The sequence below is a fragment of the Pagrus major genome, chromosome 13 (assembly GCF_040436345.1).
Source record: "Pagrus major chromosome 13, Pma_NU_1.0".
NCBI lineage: Eukaryota > Metazoa > Chordata > Actinopteri > Spariformes > Sparidae > Pagrus > Pagrus major.
In genome coordinates, this window is record NC_133227.1 from 25,376,440 (window position 1) to 25,393,299 (window position 16,860).

The 16,860-nt window shown below is 40.0% G+C and overlaps 2 protein-coding genes across 2 annotated transcripts; one reads left to right on the forward strand and one right to left on the reverse strand.

The window, feature by feature from the left end:
- Positions 1 to 616: 616 nt before the first annotated feature.
- Positions 617 to 7,073, reverse strand: mks1 (MKS transition zone complex subunit 1). The gene is made up of 18 exons (XM_073479168.1): positions 6,729 to 7,073; positions 6,443 to 6,564; positions 5,981 to 6,033; positions 5,605 to 5,772; positions 5,363 to 5,460; positions 5,114 to 5,242; positions 4,332 to 4,436; positions 3,990 to 4,098; positions 3,826 to 3,882; positions 3,445 to 3,487; positions 3,297 to 3,359; positions 3,099 to 3,169; positions 2,941 to 3,010; positions 2,702 to 2,809; positions 2,234 to 2,367; positions 1,595 to 1,677; positions 1,325 to 1,422; positions 617 to 1,066 (listed from the first exon to the last, which is right to left on the reverse strand). The coding sequence occupies exons 1-18, from the start codon at positions 6,809 to 6,811 to the stop codon at positions 963 to 965; spliced, it is 1,698 nt and encodes a 565-aa protein (XP_073335269.1). The 5' UTR covers positions 6,812 to 7,073; the 3' UTR covers positions 617 to 962.
- A 1,555-nt stretch (positions 7,074 to 8,628) lies between these two features.
- LOC141007563 (organic cation/carnitine transporter 2-like) lies at positions 8,629 to 15,629 on the forward strand. Its single transcript, XM_073479927.1, has 10 exons — positions 8,629 to 8,835; positions 9,330 to 9,512; positions 11,341 to 11,444; positions 11,701 to 11,855; positions 12,014 to 12,185; positions 12,300 to 12,426; positions 12,667 to 12,767; positions 14,382 to 14,596; positions 15,218 to 15,400; positions 15,490 to 15,629. The coding sequence occupies exons 1-10, from the start codon at positions 8,629 to 8,631 to the stop codon at positions 15,627 to 15,629; spliced, it is 1,587 nt and encodes a 528-aa protein (XP_073336028.1).
- Positions 15,630 to 16,860: the final 1,231 nt, after the last annotated feature.

The window sequence follows — 16,860 nt, forward strand, 5'->3', positions numbered from 1 at the left end:
CAAGAGCCGGACACACCAAGGTCACCAGAGGCGTTGACAACGCGCATTATCATCTACATGTCGATGATCCACTGTCGTGAGGTTCAGAAGTAAAATAAATCAGTGCAATCGCTGTGTCTAAAAACTGAATTTAACATTTAAAACCACCGGATCACAGGCGTGACGGCTTACTGTCCCACATTTTCCCCATACAAGTGAACGTAACACGAGAGGAGAGCCTTGGCCGGGATCCCGGTGATGTCCTGACAGTCACAGTGGAGGCTGCAGGACACATGTTTTTGGTGATGATTGGTCTTGTCATGACCCTACATTCAGCTTTTTTTCTTTTGCAGTGGTGGAAGAAGTACTCAGACTGCTTGCTGAAGTAAACGTATTAATAATACAGCGTCATGCTTTGCAGTTTGAGTTGTAACTACATGGAGAGGACTGAGAAACTATTATTATTATCCTGCCTTCAGCTGCAATTACAGAAAATATAGTGTAAAGTTTGTGTTGGATAACACAGATGGATGAAATGGCTATAATCTCAAGGAACAGAATGCACAAAAATAGTGTTTATACTTTATATAAAACATTTATTATACACCAAAAATGATTCTGTTTGAAATAACCCATAGAAAATATACAATCCAAATCTAAAAAAGTATTTTACTTTCTGTTACAACAGTTTCCAAAAGCCTCACTGTATATAACTCTGAAAATTACACTATTTACTCAAATCTGAAACAAACAGTGACTGTACATAAAATACATTAGGTGGTGATACGACTGCCGACATGTCTTTATAAAGAATAAACAGTAATCGGAAACTGTTTTCTTCTTTGTCGCTTGTCACAGTACATAATATGTAAAGCAATATTTTAAACGGCAACTCATCCTTTCTAGTAATGTTGCTTCAATTCTTATCAGCAAAATAGTATGTGTAAGTCATCTGGCTTCAGTCCCTTCGCTGTTTTTCACACCTACGCAGAGGATTCGATCTGGAGTTGAGAGGTGGCATTGATGAGATCTCTGGGAAGAGCTTCTCGGGCCTCTTGCATCTTTCTTCTGGCCCTCTGGAAGGCCTCTGCCAGAGAGAATAAATATGAATAAACAACAGTTTGCCGAACCTCCTTTCTTATAAACCATAGACCCGTGGCTACAACCCAGCAATCCTAATACAAATGGTTCAACACTCAGAGATCCACATCCTAAATATTTTTTGGCTTAAGCACTGAAACAAACCTGTAAACTTAAGAGCTGATCTCCCACACAGCTGAACTTTAAACCTCCAGATCCTAAGCTACAGAACAGACACAATAACTGATTTTGACAGTGTCTTTACCAAGGATGGTGCAAACAGCTCCTTGCTGACTAAATCCTCCCAGCTGGTCAAAGACTTTCTGCCTCCTCTTCTTCAGCATGGTGGCATCAACAAAGGCCCTGAAACATAAATAGTGGCAAGACAGAGTTGACCAATCAGATTACTTGGTCAGAACTACATGTTGTATAATATGTTCTACAAAACAGCTCGCAAAATGAGCTAGACTATGGACAGAGCCTAAATTTTACTCCTGATCTTCAAGTTTATGGGTTGAGTCCACTTAGTGCTTACCTGGCTTGCTGGATGCAGTGCAAATTAAAGGTGACACTTCCTGTGGTTTCAGTGCAAAAGCCAAAGCGACTCAGCCTCTCCCCCTACAGCCATATATGGAAGTATCAGTATCATCATTGACATAGCATGAACATGGACATGGACATGGACAATGCAGGTTCCAAAATATTAACAAAATCTAGTGTAACAAATGCATCGGGTGGGAAATCTGTACCAAAACACACCGATATGTCTTTGTGACAAAAACTAAACGTGACCAGAATTGCGTTTATTTACAAGGAAACTCCACAAAGTAACTTCAATATCTGAGGAGAGATGCTATGATTAGAATTTTTACAAAGAAATTGTAAAAAGCACAATTCAGTTAACAACAATGCTAACTGGAATAGAATAAATGTGATTTTTAGGCATCAACAGCATCATTTACATGAGTGAAGCTGTGCACAGTATTGATACAGTACTCAAATATGATCATAATTTGTGTTTATTCATATTTTATTTTAAAAAAAAAAGTTGTTTTAGTAAAACTATTCAGTGTGTGTCAACATAAAATCCAGGTGAAAAAAGGCAAAAAAAGAGAAAACATTGAGCTTCAGTTGTCCACGTCCCCTCTTTATCTCCACAGAGGTTTGAGCCTACCTTGAAGGTCCCTGGTATTCTGACATAGCTGTGGTCTTCAAGCTCTGGAGAACCTCCAATGAAGAAGCGCCTCAGAGCAGAGACTGTGCCCGTCTGAAGGGGTCTCCATGTATGGCATGTTACTGTATGTTTACCTGACACACACAAGATATGAAATGTGGGTAATTTAGACCAAGGACTGGACGAAAAATCCATTAAATGCACGTTTGTTAGAGCTGAAAAAGTTCAATAGTACAAGTATTTGATAATTTGAATCAATCAGTCACTTTTCAAGTAAAATTGTACAACATTTGTTGTTGTGAGCATCTAAACCGTCAGAGAAGTGCTGCTTTCTGTTGTCATTTTCACTCTGTTCTGACATTTTCTGGAATTTGTTTTTGCAAATATAATCAGATTAATGAGTAATGAAAATAACTGTTCGTTGAAGCGCCAATCCAATCCAACAATTTTGCAGTGTACACAGCATACCAGGAATGGCAGGAAAAAGCAGATAGCCATATCCTTCAGTTCGATAGCGCTGCCATGAGTCCAGAGAAAGAACCTTGAAGTAGAGCACAGGCCACTGGGGAACTGACTCTGAAATAAGGAGAAAACTCACCGTTCAGTCTTATCTTTTAAATACATCACTGAAATAAACAAAATCACTAACATTTACCTAATGCAGGAAACAAAGTCTTTAAACACAATATTCGATGGCCGATACTAACCCTCGCTCTCTTTTTCACACATGTAGAAAGCCTCAAAGCTGAAGGGGTAACTGAAGAAAGCTACGTCTTCCTGTTGGCAGAGAGAATGTTGAGAGTTTAATAAATCTCAGAAGGCATGCTCTGAGGCTGTTCACCACTTAATCTTACAGTATACACACCTTCCCTAATGTTTTGGTCCGACAGGTCTGTGTAACCCCCGAGAGAGACTGAAATGGCAAGCTGGACCAGTCTTAAAACAAACAAGAATAATACAAGTTGAACTGTCGAATTTAATGTAGTTTAACTGATTTAAAATAATTATCTCAACATGTATCACAATGAAAATGGCGTCATACACAGTACTGTACGTGACTTACTGTTGGGCAGTTCCATGAAGAAGTGGATGTATAAGTTATCAAATTCAAAGCCTTTGGCCGAGACTGGGTAAAGAGAAGTAAAAGCAGATTGAATGATTGGCATTTTAGAAATATATACAGTCGTTATGACTGCAGATTTCCTACTCACCTATCTCGCCATTCATCAGGTAACGCAGAACCCCTGCAGGAGGCTAAGGGAGAGACATATAGTAAGTTCAAAAGCCTTTGCCAAATAGAGCAAAAATAAAAACAATGTGAGCTAATTTAACATTTAGTTTTTTGTCCAGTAATGTTTGATCAATCATCAGTCATTTTCCCAGCATAAATATCAAATGTGCTGATTCCAGCTTCTGAAATGTGAGGATTTGCTGCTTTTTTTGTTCTATACGACAGTAAACTTAACATTTTTGACTGTTGACTGGACTAAACAAATCATTTTGTAAGCTTGGCCTCTGTGAAAATATAATGGGCTCTGATCGCTGTTTCCAGATAAAGTTCAGCTCCAATTGTAATTCATTAAATGACTTACCATTTCAAAGTCCTGTCCGACAAGGCTATTGAGGTATTCCTTGTGTCGTACATACAACTGGAAACAGAGAGAAAAAAAAGTCAGTAGTATGAACATGAACATTACAAGCTATACTCTTCAATTCTGCTCTGAGCCTGCAGGGAATGTGATGGAGATGAACTCACATCTTTGTACATGCTCTGCTCCCTCTCCTTTTCCTCTGGTTTCATGGCTGTGGATACGTTCTCCAGAGTGAGACGCCAAACGTCTCTCTTCTCCCCGCCTGTCACGATCCTGCACAACAGCACACACACAGCTGATATTCCTTTAATTTGTCCAAAGACATACAACACATCACATCCAGCCAATACTTGTTGGGATATTTTGGTCTCGACCAAAGTTCATAGTTCAGAAAATTAATAGTATAGCATTACCAGGTCATATGGTTGTTCTAAAACATGTTGATATGTTATAGTATCCATCAATAATGGCGCAACATGCAGTGTCCAGGCACATTATGAACTTGCCTGTAGGGCTCTTTGCCTTTACTGAAGTCAGGTTTCACAATGACTGTTCCATTGCCATCTGCTTTGATGGTTACCAGCAAACATTCATTTTCTGTCTGGCCCAGCCTGAGAAAGCAAACGCAGAGAGAAAAATCACCAGTGAACCAAACAACATCCACAGTTAGAGATTAATTTACGCTGAAACCTGCTATAGCGAAAGGTTCCTTCACTTGGTCAAGTCCCTCCTAAATGTTAGAATACAACCTTTTATACTGTATATTACATCTTATGGAACATTTCTACCTTCATACTGTTGTCACATCTCAGCCAGGTGTAAATTACAGCTGTAGAGTAGGGCTGCAACAAACAATTACTTTCATTATCGATTCATCAGGTGATTTTTTTCACGATTAACTGATTTTCGTTTAGTCCGAAAAAGTCCGGTTACATCCTTAAAGTTTCTTCTTTGTCCAACCAATAGTTCAAAACCAAAAGATGCTTCATTTACTATCATTAGTGATGAGGAAGAGCAACAAATTCTTACATTTAAGAAGCTGGAACCAGCAACTGTTGAACAATTTTGCTTGAAAAATGACTAGAACGATTATGAAAATAGTTGGCAACTAATTTTCTTTTGATCGACTTATCAATTGATTTACTTAGAGTTGCAGCTCTACTTTACAGTGCGACCACATTCTTCTCAAAGTTACTGATTATTCTTGTTTTGTTGTGTCTGTTGCCTCCATGTGGGACAGTAAGACTGAGCTAAATGGAAATGGTCAGCTTTGTGTTAATAGTCTTACCTGCCTGAGGGACTCAGGTCTCCCATGATGTGCATGGTCTGCATGTTAGTAGTCAACACATGACTGCTCTTCACAAACTCCTCTGTGGGCTCCCAGTTGATGATCTTTGATTTTGGGACACTACAATCCCTGCAAAATATGCCAGACAATCCTATCACATCGCTGTTTAAGGCAAACAGAATACAGAGTTTTCCCATGCGGGACTGGGTTATAAATCCTTTCAGATGAATCATCTGCTGTTGCACCTACATGGTGCGTCTGTCCTGCCGCCTGTGTCTCACGTTGGCCATCCTTTCAGCCAGGAATGTGGGGCCGGATTTGGTTGTGGTCAATAATTCAGTGGAGTTCTGTTTTCAGGATCAAAAAACAACAAGTGGCTTAAAAAAACAGTTACAGACAAGAATTGCAGAAACAGACTCTCCTGATTTGTGTGCTGGTCTGATATTTTGTTCCATATTGACTCACAAACTGTCTTTACCAGAATAACCTACCAGCTGTTGGAATGGAAGACAGTTGGTGTAGCGGTCATGATCAGTGTATGTGAAAATTCTGTGATTTCGTCGCCCCTTGGCCTTGTTCAGAGCCTTGACTTCTGTGTGGTACTGACGGTCCAGAGGGGTCTGACATGCTGCCTCATTCTGGAACAGCTCCATTTCATACTGGGACCGCAGACGAAGAGACATGGTGAGGAGGTGGGGTTCATAAACATGAGAAAGAGAGATACATTTGGATTTTTGCAAGGCAATTTAAAATGAGCATTAACTCTTGACCTCTAGGTTGTTGTTTTTTCATCTAAAGCAATCTGAGGGAAAGAAAGTTTATTATAATTTGCTTTGTGATGATGGTACTAAAAACTAGAAGTCCTACCTGACTGAAGAGTTTCTCCTGCCAGCCCACCACCAGCTCCTCCTCATTATCATCTGGTGAGAGAGTAACAGAAATGACAATATATATGACATAAAATGTATATATGTGTATATGTATGCACAGCTTTATCTACAATGGGTTTTTGGTTTTGTCTGTTTTTTTTCTCTTTCCTGAAATGTTGTCTTGTATTGTCTTTAGTTTCTGTGGATGTACTGGGATTTAGCCTTTTGAACTTATGCAAGAATTATTTATTAATAAAAGCAAGACATATTTTGTTTTGAGTAACACCCACAACGATTTCTCAATTTAAAAGTACTTGCTGTTAATTGCCAGCAACAGCTCAGCTGTCAAGCAGGAAAACCACTGTTTTCTTAAGATCGAGCAAAGGAAGCAAGTTGATATAAGTCATGAAACAAATGAGTACAAGCAAACAAGAGACAAAGTAAGTAATCGTAGCGTTACCTGTCTGGCATTGTGAGGTGAGGGTTTCCAGCTCAATATCTCTTCGGTCTTGCTGGGTTCGTGTTTGCGGCTGGAGGTGCTGAGAGAGGGCTGCGGTGGAGGTCACCCTCTCTATACGCACCCTGAAGCGGGGAAAGCAAATAGATATCGTGAAATAACGTGTCCTGAGACTGGGGAGCTCTCCACAAAAGTCCACAATAACACAAGAGTCCACTGTAAACCCCCACCCCTCTGGTCAATGCTAGTTGTAGCTAAGCTAATGTTGACGTTACCATCATCCACTTACTTTATTCTCAAGTTTTTGACAACATCTCGAGTCCAAAACACGGCCTCTCCGGTGTCTGTGTTCCAACAGTCTGCCATTAACATTCAGTACGTAAACATTCACGAAACCGCTGTTGGGTTTATGCTAGCTAGCTAGCACGCTTCGTTAGCTAGCTAAAGGTAGAACATATCTAGTTTTTTTTTTTTGTCTTTTGCGTACTTGGCTTGAATATTTTTTTAAGTTAGCTAACCGTCAGTAGCGTTTGCAAAAGTAAGCGACACCAGTGTCAGTAAAGAAACAGTCGATATTGTAAATAACAGCTACCACGAAAAGCTAACAAGTGCACGGCTAATGGATAGTTGTCGTCGCCATGGAGACAAGGTAGTTCTTCTTCTTCTTCTTCTTCTTCTTCTTCTTCTTCTTCTTCTTCTTCTTCTTCTTCTTCTTGTTTAGATAGTATGGCGGTTTGCAAACCAGCTTACACGAGCATTACCGCCACCTACTGACCGGAAGAAGGACGCAGTAGATTGACTGCAAAATATATAATAATAATAAAAATTCTAGTTTTGCAATCCCAGGAAGACGACGCAAATGCGATGTTTTGTTTTTGGCTTGCTGCAGTGTTGATACCACCCCAGGCAGGTAATGCACTCCTGTAATTGGAGGCATATTGAGGATTAGTCCATCTGTTTATTTACTATCCCACTGTATCTTACAGCTTATATAAGAAACCACCTTTGAATCTGTCAGATCTGCACTGTGCAGACATCTCACGTCACCAATGTCACAGATGCAGATGGGTACCAGTGATGTTCTGATCACCCGCTGTAGAGCCTTCATGTCCTGAGCCGTGCACGAACCATGCCAGTTTGTTTCCAGTCAGAATGCTTTTTTGGATGCCAATGCAGGCATGCAAAGCCAGGAGCAACACTTGAGAGAATCGATGTAGTCCACCATAGTTGCTCCTAGCAGTGTTGGTAAATTGAAAACATATGCAGTGACTGAATGATGTGATTCAACAGTGGCTCTTGTGCCTGTGGAAAAGCAAACTGGTTCTTTAAAGGTTTGCATGTTGAACCAACTTTGAACCAGCACCAGCCCAGAACCAGCACTTGGTTCACTATGGTCGAAGGGGTACTACTTCACCTCAGCTCCACCGATGTAGACTAGAGTGCGGCTCTGGCCGAATTTTTCTGTCCCGAACCCGACCGAACCCCCGAGTCCAACGCAGTTAAAGTAAACTGAAGCACTGAGTTTGTGTAACAATGTTTATTAGCCTATCTATGCACATACTCACACAGAACTGGACATCATCCAGGTAGCAACTACTAGTCCCATTTGTTTTAACACACACACACACACACACACACACACACACACACACACACACACACACACACACACATACAACCACACACGCACGCACACACTCACAATAGTCATCACCAGCAGTAATAATAATAAAAGTCTTCAACGTCATTAACTCTTCTTGAACTGTAACAGTTATTTACTATTTACCCAACCATCATGATTTTTTTTTTGTTGTTGTGGAGGAATTGTAAATACTAATCAGTCACCTGTTAACTAAAGTTACAAGGTTCATGTTTGTCACAGAAGTGAGTTCTTGCATGAGAAAGTTTGAACTTTTTATTACCTTTGTAATCTATAACTGGAAAAGGACAATAAATGCAACCATAAAAAGCTGTAATACAGCGCTATTTTCAGTTCATGGGGGAAAAAAAGCAGTCAGGTGTGTGAAAACTTGCTTGAGAAATCTTGCACACTGTTTCTTTTCATTTATTCTTGGGCATGCATGTGTTATCTAGTAAGGGGTTGGGCATATTGGCTCATCTGCGGCAGACTGTTCAGTTTTTTGATTTTGGATAAAGACAGTGGAGGGCACAGTTAGGACTCTGAAACAATGAAAGATTATGATGATGCCATCGCTTTTTTGGGTCAGTGGGGACGTTTCCAGCAGACTGTCTTCTTCCTGCTCTGTGCCAGCGTAGTGCCCAATGGATTTGGTGTTTTCTTTACCGTCTTCTTGACTGACACTCCCAGTCACCACTGTCTGGTTCCTGAGGTCAACCTGAGCCAAGCTTGGCGCAATGCTACCATCCCAACAGAGGTAATTAATAATGTGTAACAGTTTTTTATTCTAATATTCAAATAGATTTAGTTTACTTAGAGGGTTCATATTTGTTATTTGTGGTTATGTTTGTAGGCTAATTGTTGAATTGATCAAACATAAATACATTTTTCAGACAACAGACATGCACAGAAGTTGAATTTTATTATTGGTTTCTAATGTTATTAGATACTGTTTGACCTCAGTGTCAAACATTCACTGATGTGGAATCACTACAGTGAGACTTTTTTTTAGTTCATGCTTCAAATGTAATAGTTATTGTTAAATTACAATTTCTTTTAGTAGGAGTAGTTTATGTATGTACCCCTTCTGCATCTGCTGTACAAAATCGACTCCTCAAGATGCATATAAAGCCGTATTGCTAATTTCCACGTTTATGTGAAGGTAGGAAGGTACAGGTTCTGTTGACCATGCACAGTACGTACAGTGGTCGGAAATGTTACCAATCTAGTTTGCGTCACTGTGACTGTGAGGTGGTGGACGGGAAGCAGGAGCTGAGCAGTTGCAGCAGATACAGGCTGGATGTGGTCAGAAATCTGTCTGCTCAGGGACTTGTTCCTGGCAGGGATGTCAACCTCACGGATCTGGAGCAGGAGGGCTGTGTGGACGGATGGAGCTACAGCAGAGACATCTACCAATCCACCATAGTCTCTGAGGTGAGTGTGCACCCAGGCTGTATGTGTGTTTGTGTGATTTAGAGCTTGCATCCATTAAAGTAATCGAACCCAACAGTAATACAGGTTACACAGCTTATACACCTGGAGGATTCTTTCTTTTCTTGTTTCAACAGGGCTCTCTCAGGATCATAATTACTCATTAAACCTGACTAGAGCACTGCATGTGCTCTGTAGATAGAAAAAGACATCATTCACCTATTTGAAATTTTTTTTCTAGTGTTTTGCTCAGAACAGAAGCGTTTGATCGGTTTTTAATAAGAAATGGTCTTTTGTTGATTTCAACAGATAGAGACACAGCAGTCAGTGAGAATGTGTCATTAATGTGTCATAGTTTAGTGGGAATAGATCAGCGGTTGGCAACTTTTGGTAGCTCAACCAATGGCACACTAACAATGAGTCTTCTTGGAAATGTCTCCCATCGAGAGTGGGTGCTCATATCACCATGCCAAAATACCACAGAACTGGCAGTTGTGTGGCCTGTTAATTACAGTAGTTTGATGGCTCCACACCTTCAACCGCCCCACTCTGCCTCTCATTGGCCTCTCATTGGCTCTGTCAACAACACTTGTGAATGAGAGAAAATCACTAAGCAGTGTGCGCTGAAAGGGGAAATGTGCAGATCAGTTGAAATCACAAGGTTTCTGTGCTGTCTGTGCTTTTTGGCATCGATTATCTGGTAATGTGAGGGGTGTGCAGATACCTTCTTAAGCCTCCTCAACTGCTCACAGACTCATCGGGGCTGCCCCGATAATATCAAACATGTTTGATATTTGCATTTTAAAGGTGGTATTGATAACATTCAGCCACTAAATGTGATATTCCATCTCCTCCATTCCATTGCATTCACATTACAACACCGCTGTTGTTCAGATCAATTGCCCCCTCAAGTGTTTGCCAGTTCGTTGCTACTGCTAGCTAGCTATTGTTAATGTTGCTAACATCGCTAACACTAGCTAACATTAGAGTCACTAGCTAACGTTAGGCAGCTCAGAGCTAGAGAATAAACATCCGGAGTCACTTCGGATTCTGCTCAGACCTCAGGGATTACTTCTGAACTTCTGAAATCAAAAAGTGGATTTAACATCACTCCTGTTTATCAACCTGACTGCAGCAGGGATCTGCAGAGGAGCCCTCTGTTTTCAGGCGTTTATGTTCTGTAAAAAAAAAAAAAAGAAAAGGTAGAGAGAGAAGCAGAATCTACTGAATTCACCGAGAATTCTCCTTAACCTGACCAGACGGACACAAACACCCTCGATATGCGCTGTTAGCCCAAGGCTGGTTTACAGTAAAGTTAGCTGGCTGTTTGGGGCAGAGAGATAATACTATTTGCATGAGTATATCCTGGAAGTAGTGGTGCGGCCTAATTAAATGTACTGTTACTTTGAGTAACCTCATGGATATCTCTGGGTATGAACTAGGGATGCACGATATATATCGGAAAGATAAATTATCAGCCCAATAATGGAAAATTTACATTATCGGTTATCAGCAGATAGAGAAATTATAGCAAATAAATAGAGCCAATAATACAAAGCAATATTGCTTTTGTTAACTTAACAAGTTTAGCATCTACACATAGTAATTGGTGGTATGTACCTTTACAGTTATTTTGTGAACAGCCAATAAACACAGAGAAACAAACACGCTGTTGTCGCACATCCCTAGTTTGAACTTTGTTGCAAACATTTGGGATAATGTAATTACAAAACTCAACAAAATATATAACAAAGGGCTAGTCTTTTTCAGACATTTTAATGCAGAAATAGTAAATATTATACTTTCAATTGTTTTTTTGTTCATACTCCAGTTTGACCTGGTGTGCAGGGACCAGTGGAAGCAGCCGTTCACCACCACGCTTTTGTTACTGGGAGTTCTTTTTGGATCCTTCCTCTCAGGACAGCTCTCAGACAGGTACCGAAAACACCATCTCACAAGTAAACACAAGGGATGGAAAAATGACATTTAAACTTTCTGCTAATGCTCTTCCTCTTACACTGGTTAACTTGTTAGTATTTATAGTTCTTTAAGTGAACAGTGTAATGTAAGTCTTTATAATTCTTCCTGAAGATGAGATAGTAATAGAGTAAGGATACTCTACATTCACATATCATTTTCAGCAACCTTTCCTGTAGACTTCATTGTTTCATTGATTGAATTCTTTTCTTAGGTTTGGAAGAAAGCCGGTTCTCTTTGCAACCATGGCAGTTCAGACAATTTTTACTATTGTTCAAGTCTTTTCACCTTCTTGGACGGTGTTCTCCATCCTCTTCTTCATGAGCGGTTTGGGACAGATATCCAACTACATATCTGGTTTTGTGCTGGGTAAATGTGAACATTTTATACTTTAGTAACATTAAATAATACTTCTATACAGTGGTCAGTGTTTTTGAATAATATACATATATTTTGTATACTGTACGTGTTTTATTGTATCACCACTTAATATGCATTTCTTTCTCTCTTTTTCTGTTTCTGTGCAGGCGCTGAGATTTTGACTGGCAACGTGCGGGACATATTTTCGACCATGGGTATATCTTTGGGCTTTGCTGTCGGCTACATGCTGCTACCTCTCTTTGCTTACTTTTTAAGAGACTGGAAATCTCTACTGTTGGGTCTCTCTCTACCTTGCTTTGCGTACATCCCCCTCTGGTGGTAGGTTGCACTCGTAATAGAGAATTTGTCACATTAAGTTGACCTTACTTTGTCTTAGAAGCCCCTCTGATCCCCGCCTGAAACTTTGTGCATCTCTGTTGAATACTGTGGCAGGTTGATCCCAGAGTCTCCTCGGTGGCTCCTCTCTCAGGGAAGAGTGGAAGAGGCGGAGGCCATAATAAGAAAGGCTGCTAAAATCAACAAAGTTGAGGCTCCTCAGGTCATCTTTGAAGATTACAGTGCTCATGTAAGTCTACTTTGACTTAAATCATGCAGGGACCAGACACAGCAACCAACAGGACTTCTTCAGGACACACAATGTTAATGCAATTGACCTTGTGGGGAAAATGAATGTCTGTACCAAATTTCATGGTGATCCATTTGGTAGTTGTTGAGATGATTAATTTTGAACCATAGTTATGGAGCGATAGACCAACCAACCAAAGAAACAGCAGGTCAAAGTGAGTTTTGTGTCTTGCAGGCGGACGAGACTAATACACATCCTAAGAACCACCACAATTTCTTCCACCTGCTGAGCACAAGAAACATCAGAAACACAACTGTCATCCTGTGCCTGTTGTGGTGAGCAACCAGTCTGAGCATTTCAAGCGGCAAATACAAAGTAAATCTTAGGCATTAAATAACAGTTGCTAATTTTGACAATATATTTTCATGTATATTGTAATGTTTTATAAACACGTCAGCACAATTCATTCCAGTAAACCTCCAGTACTTATGGAACCTGTAAATCTGACTTACAGCCGATATCCTCAAAGTTTAGAGTTGGGTTTCATGTCTCTTGGCTTTTTTTGAAGACAAAAATGCACAAGGAGAGATGTTGGATATCGAATAAACAGTGGAAGACCTCACTCACAAAGGTGAGATGCTAACTTATGTTAGCTAGCATAGCAAACGATTGTTACCAAACAAACACTGTTGAATAGTAATTCAAAGTAACTCATGTTTTACCTCTATATCAGGTACTTGAGTCGTTATATTTCTGAGGCACCTTAAAGGTGCAATATGTAAGAATTTTGGTTGAAAACTTTAAGACTTCACTTAAATTATCAACAGAATGTGGAGGAATAACAGTTTTAACATTATGACACATATTATTGCAATGTTTAGCATGCCAACCAGCTAGCCCACTCTAGGTTCAAAGGTCCTGGTAGGGGTCAAAGGTAGCTGCACAGCTAACTGGGCTAGCTAGCTATCAGCAGCAACAGTTGAAAGCAGTTAGTTTTTAGTCTGGTGATATGCTGCCCCCTGTTTGGTGTGAGTATAATTCAACAAGTGGCTATTTCTGACATATTTTACCTTTTTAAACAAAAGCGGGATAATTAAGTTTTGCTTGCAATGGGTGAAAACATATGTTAGCTATAGGGAGTTGTAACTAAATGTTAGCTTAAAATAATTTGAAAAAAAGCCTATGTTGACTACCCTGCTCTTCAAGATCATTGTTGTTCCTATATACTTTGTGTACACGTTCCGATATGTTTTTGAAAATCCTTCTGATTTGATTGTTTGTTTGTTATTTGTTTTTTCGGTCCAGAATATGCCCCCGGTATGTTTAAAAAATGTAACTTTTGCGGCACTCTGTGCCACAGAAAGTTAGCATAAAGAAATTGTCTACCTGACCGATCAATTTTATGCTTCTTTATTTGCACATTTTTCCCCAAGTTTAACAGCATATTTAGCTAACATTGGTATGTAAATGTTCAAACACCCATCAACACTAATTCAAGTCAAGTCGATTTTATTCATATAGCCCAATATCACAAATCACATTGCCCTAGGGGGCATTACAATCTGTAAAGTGTATGACCCCCTCTGTCCTTGGACCCTTGATTTGACTAAGCAACAACTTCCTTCCAAAAAAGCTCTTTTAGCAGAGATACAAATGGAAGGAACCTCAGGAAGAGACCCAGAAGGAACAGACACTAATCACTGTTATGAATGAAGTACTGTATGTTTATTTCACCTCAACATCCTTTTTCATTTCACCACACCTTGTTATCTCTTCTTTGCTATTCTTTTGTTTTTTTGTTATTGATTTATGTTTGCTGTTAACCATGTCTTGCTCACTAAGCTGTTCTGTCTTGATGGCAGTGAAGCGTGAAGAAAGTCCTCAGTCTGATCCTCTTCATGCAGATGTATCTTCAGCCATCTCTCTCTTCTGTATCTCTGTCTTCTCAGGATCACTCTAAATACTGGATACTTTGGCTTGTCTCTGAACACTTCCCAGCTTCATGCAAATCCCTACATCAGCTGCTTCTTCTCAGCAGCGGTCGAGGTACCGGCTTACATTTCCAGCTGGCTGGCACAGCGATATCTTCCACGACGAGTGTCTGTCATCAGTATCTTGCTGCTTGAAGCAGTGTCACTCTACTCCATTCAACTGGTGCCTCAAAGTACGAGACTGTCATATTTCCAAGCAAATAGTTTTAGGCTTCAATGGGAGTCTATATACAGAGGCAGAAAATGGTTAGGGCCAAACAAGAGCATTATGTGCTATTTAAATCTATGATGCTGCTTTAGTGCCACCTGTTGGCCAAATGGCACCAAATTTATTATGTTCACTCAGACATCTTACCTGCACGTCCACCAAATTTGGTTGCAGTAGCACAGTGTTAAGGAAGTATGACATTTTTTGTAATGTATGTATTGTTTGTGTTTGTGAGATAAAGGCAGTTTTGAATTATAAGAGAAACCTGAATGTGTGAGGTGTCTCAATAGGAAAATACAGGCAGAGGGCAGGGCCTCTGCAGGTACAGACACCGCCACACACTTCTAGTGGGTCGTACTGTAAGTGATTATTGCCAGCCTGTACAATGTTTACATAAGAATAAGAGGAAGACTGAAAGAGGAAGAAAACTTCAGTTTCTTTGGCAGAGGATAAAATGGCTGCAAGAAGTGAAGGCAGCAGAAATGTCTTCACAATCAGTACAATTCATTTAATCTGCTGCAAAATGGATCATACAGTGACAGACTTTCTTCTTTTGTTCCTCGACAAACCATTTCTTTCTTTTCAGGTCTATCACATCTGTCTCTTGCTCTGGAGCTGCTGGGTAAATTTGCTGTCTCTGCCGGTACAACCCTGATGTATGCCTACACAGCAGAACTTTACCCAACGGTCCTCAGGAACACAGCGACAGGGACATGTTGCACAGTTTCCAGAGTGGGATCCTGCATTACACCTTTTTTGTTAAAGCTGGGTGAGTCAACTGGTAATTGTAATGACTAATATTTGTTTAACCAGGATTTATCCTAACAAAGGACTTAATTTTCCTTTCTCCTTGTACAGGTTTATACTTTAAGTACCTGCCTCAGATTATACTTGGGACTCTGGCTGCTGTGTCTGCCTTTGCTGCTTTTTTCCTGCCAGAGAGTTTCAGACAACCTCTACCTCAAACCATTCAACAGATGCATAAGACAAAAAGGTGAGTTCCTAAAGGAACACATACATCTTCATAAGCTCATTTAATGTCAATATTAGTGTATTTCATAAATTATAAATGATCTGTTTATGTTTTAAAGTCCCCATGTTTGGATCTGAAACGTAACAACTGTGACAACAATGGTGATTTAAACTCTTAACTTTTACGTGGATTTATAAATTGTTTTAAAGCATATCTACCATCAAAAAAGTCTATAATTAGTCAGTTGTCACAGACCACGCACAGCCAGTGTAGATTCATCTTCGGGGCTGTATTATACATAATAGGCCTGCGTGATTAGCCCAAATCACAGCCCTGGTTCTTTCTCTGAAGAGATTATGGTTCTGTTTTTATGGTTTATGGTTTTATCTGACATCTGAACTCAAAGGTCAGTTGTAAACAACTAGTTACCAGTTTGAAGCTCTAGCTGAACATATCTGTATGCATCAGCATATTTCTGACACTTTGTCACCTGCTCCCTTCTCTTTTTCTTTTCCTCTTCCATATATGCAGTAGACACAGCAGATCACATTCCTCCAAAGACACAATGTTTGTTTACTGCTGTGACAATGGAAACGCTCTGAGTAGCTCTATATTGCCCCCTTGAGGATTGACGTTTGGACCACGTTTCAGTCCTAAATTACTCCTGCGTCAAATGACTCTGCAGTAGTCATGGGTATTTATCGGCTCCAGCTTTGATCGGCTGTGATGAAAACACACCGGTGAACACGCTAATTTACTCCCCTTTTCAGATGCAATGCCATGACGTGTGTTGAGGTTAAGGCTGCTTGTTAATACTTTTTCATCCATCTCTGTTCAAGCAGCACTTGAACATCATTCAGTCGGTGCTGAGCTTGAAGGCAAGACTCTCCTTAGTGGCTTCCATTATCAACTCCAGAAAAAAACTGTGTCTAACTCAGAATTGTATTGATTAAGACTTTTTAAAACATGTTTTAACGTCTCTGGATATAGTCTGATGAGCTATGTGATCTGCTGCTTTCTACTGCTCACTGCTGCGCATTCGTGATGACATACGTGACACACAAGAAAAAAAGGCAATAGCAATGTAAAAAAGTCAAATGCCTATTTTGAGCATGTTTACCCGCGTTTAAAAGACCTGCTTATATTCACTAATGTTGGTGTCACAGTGGTAATATACTGCTGTAAGTACAGGCCTAAGATTTTTTCCCCACATAGAAATACCAAAACAACAACAACACAAAATGTCACAGATTATT

Excerpts from the sequence above, each read along its gene's own strand:
- mks1 (XM_073479168.1), bottom strand. The coding sequence starts at position 6,811 with ATGTTAATGGCAGACTGTTGGAACACAGACACCGGAGAGGCCGTGTTT. Across the intron at positions 6,034-6,442 it reads CACCTCACAATGCCAGACAG|ATGATAATGAGGAGGAGCTG; the intron begins GTAACGCTACGA and ends CTCTCTCACCAG. Across the intron at positions 3,488-3,825 it reads TCGGACAGGACTTTGAAATG|CCTCCTGCAGGGGTTCTGCG; the intron begins GTAAGTCATTTA and ends TCTCTCCCTTAG.
- LOC141007563 (XM_073479927.1), top strand. The coding sequence starts at position 8,629 with ATGAAAGATTATGATGATGCCATCGCTTTTTTGGGTCAGTGGGGACGT. Across the intron at positions 9,513-11,340 it reads AATCCACCATAGTCTCTGAG|TTTGACCTGGTGTGCAGGGA; the intron begins GTGAGTGTGCAC and ends TTCATACTCCAG. Across the intron at positions 15,401-15,489 it reads ACCTTTTTTGTTAAAGCTGG|GTTTATACTTTAAGTACCTG; the intron begins GTGAGTCAACTG and ends CTCCTTGTACAG.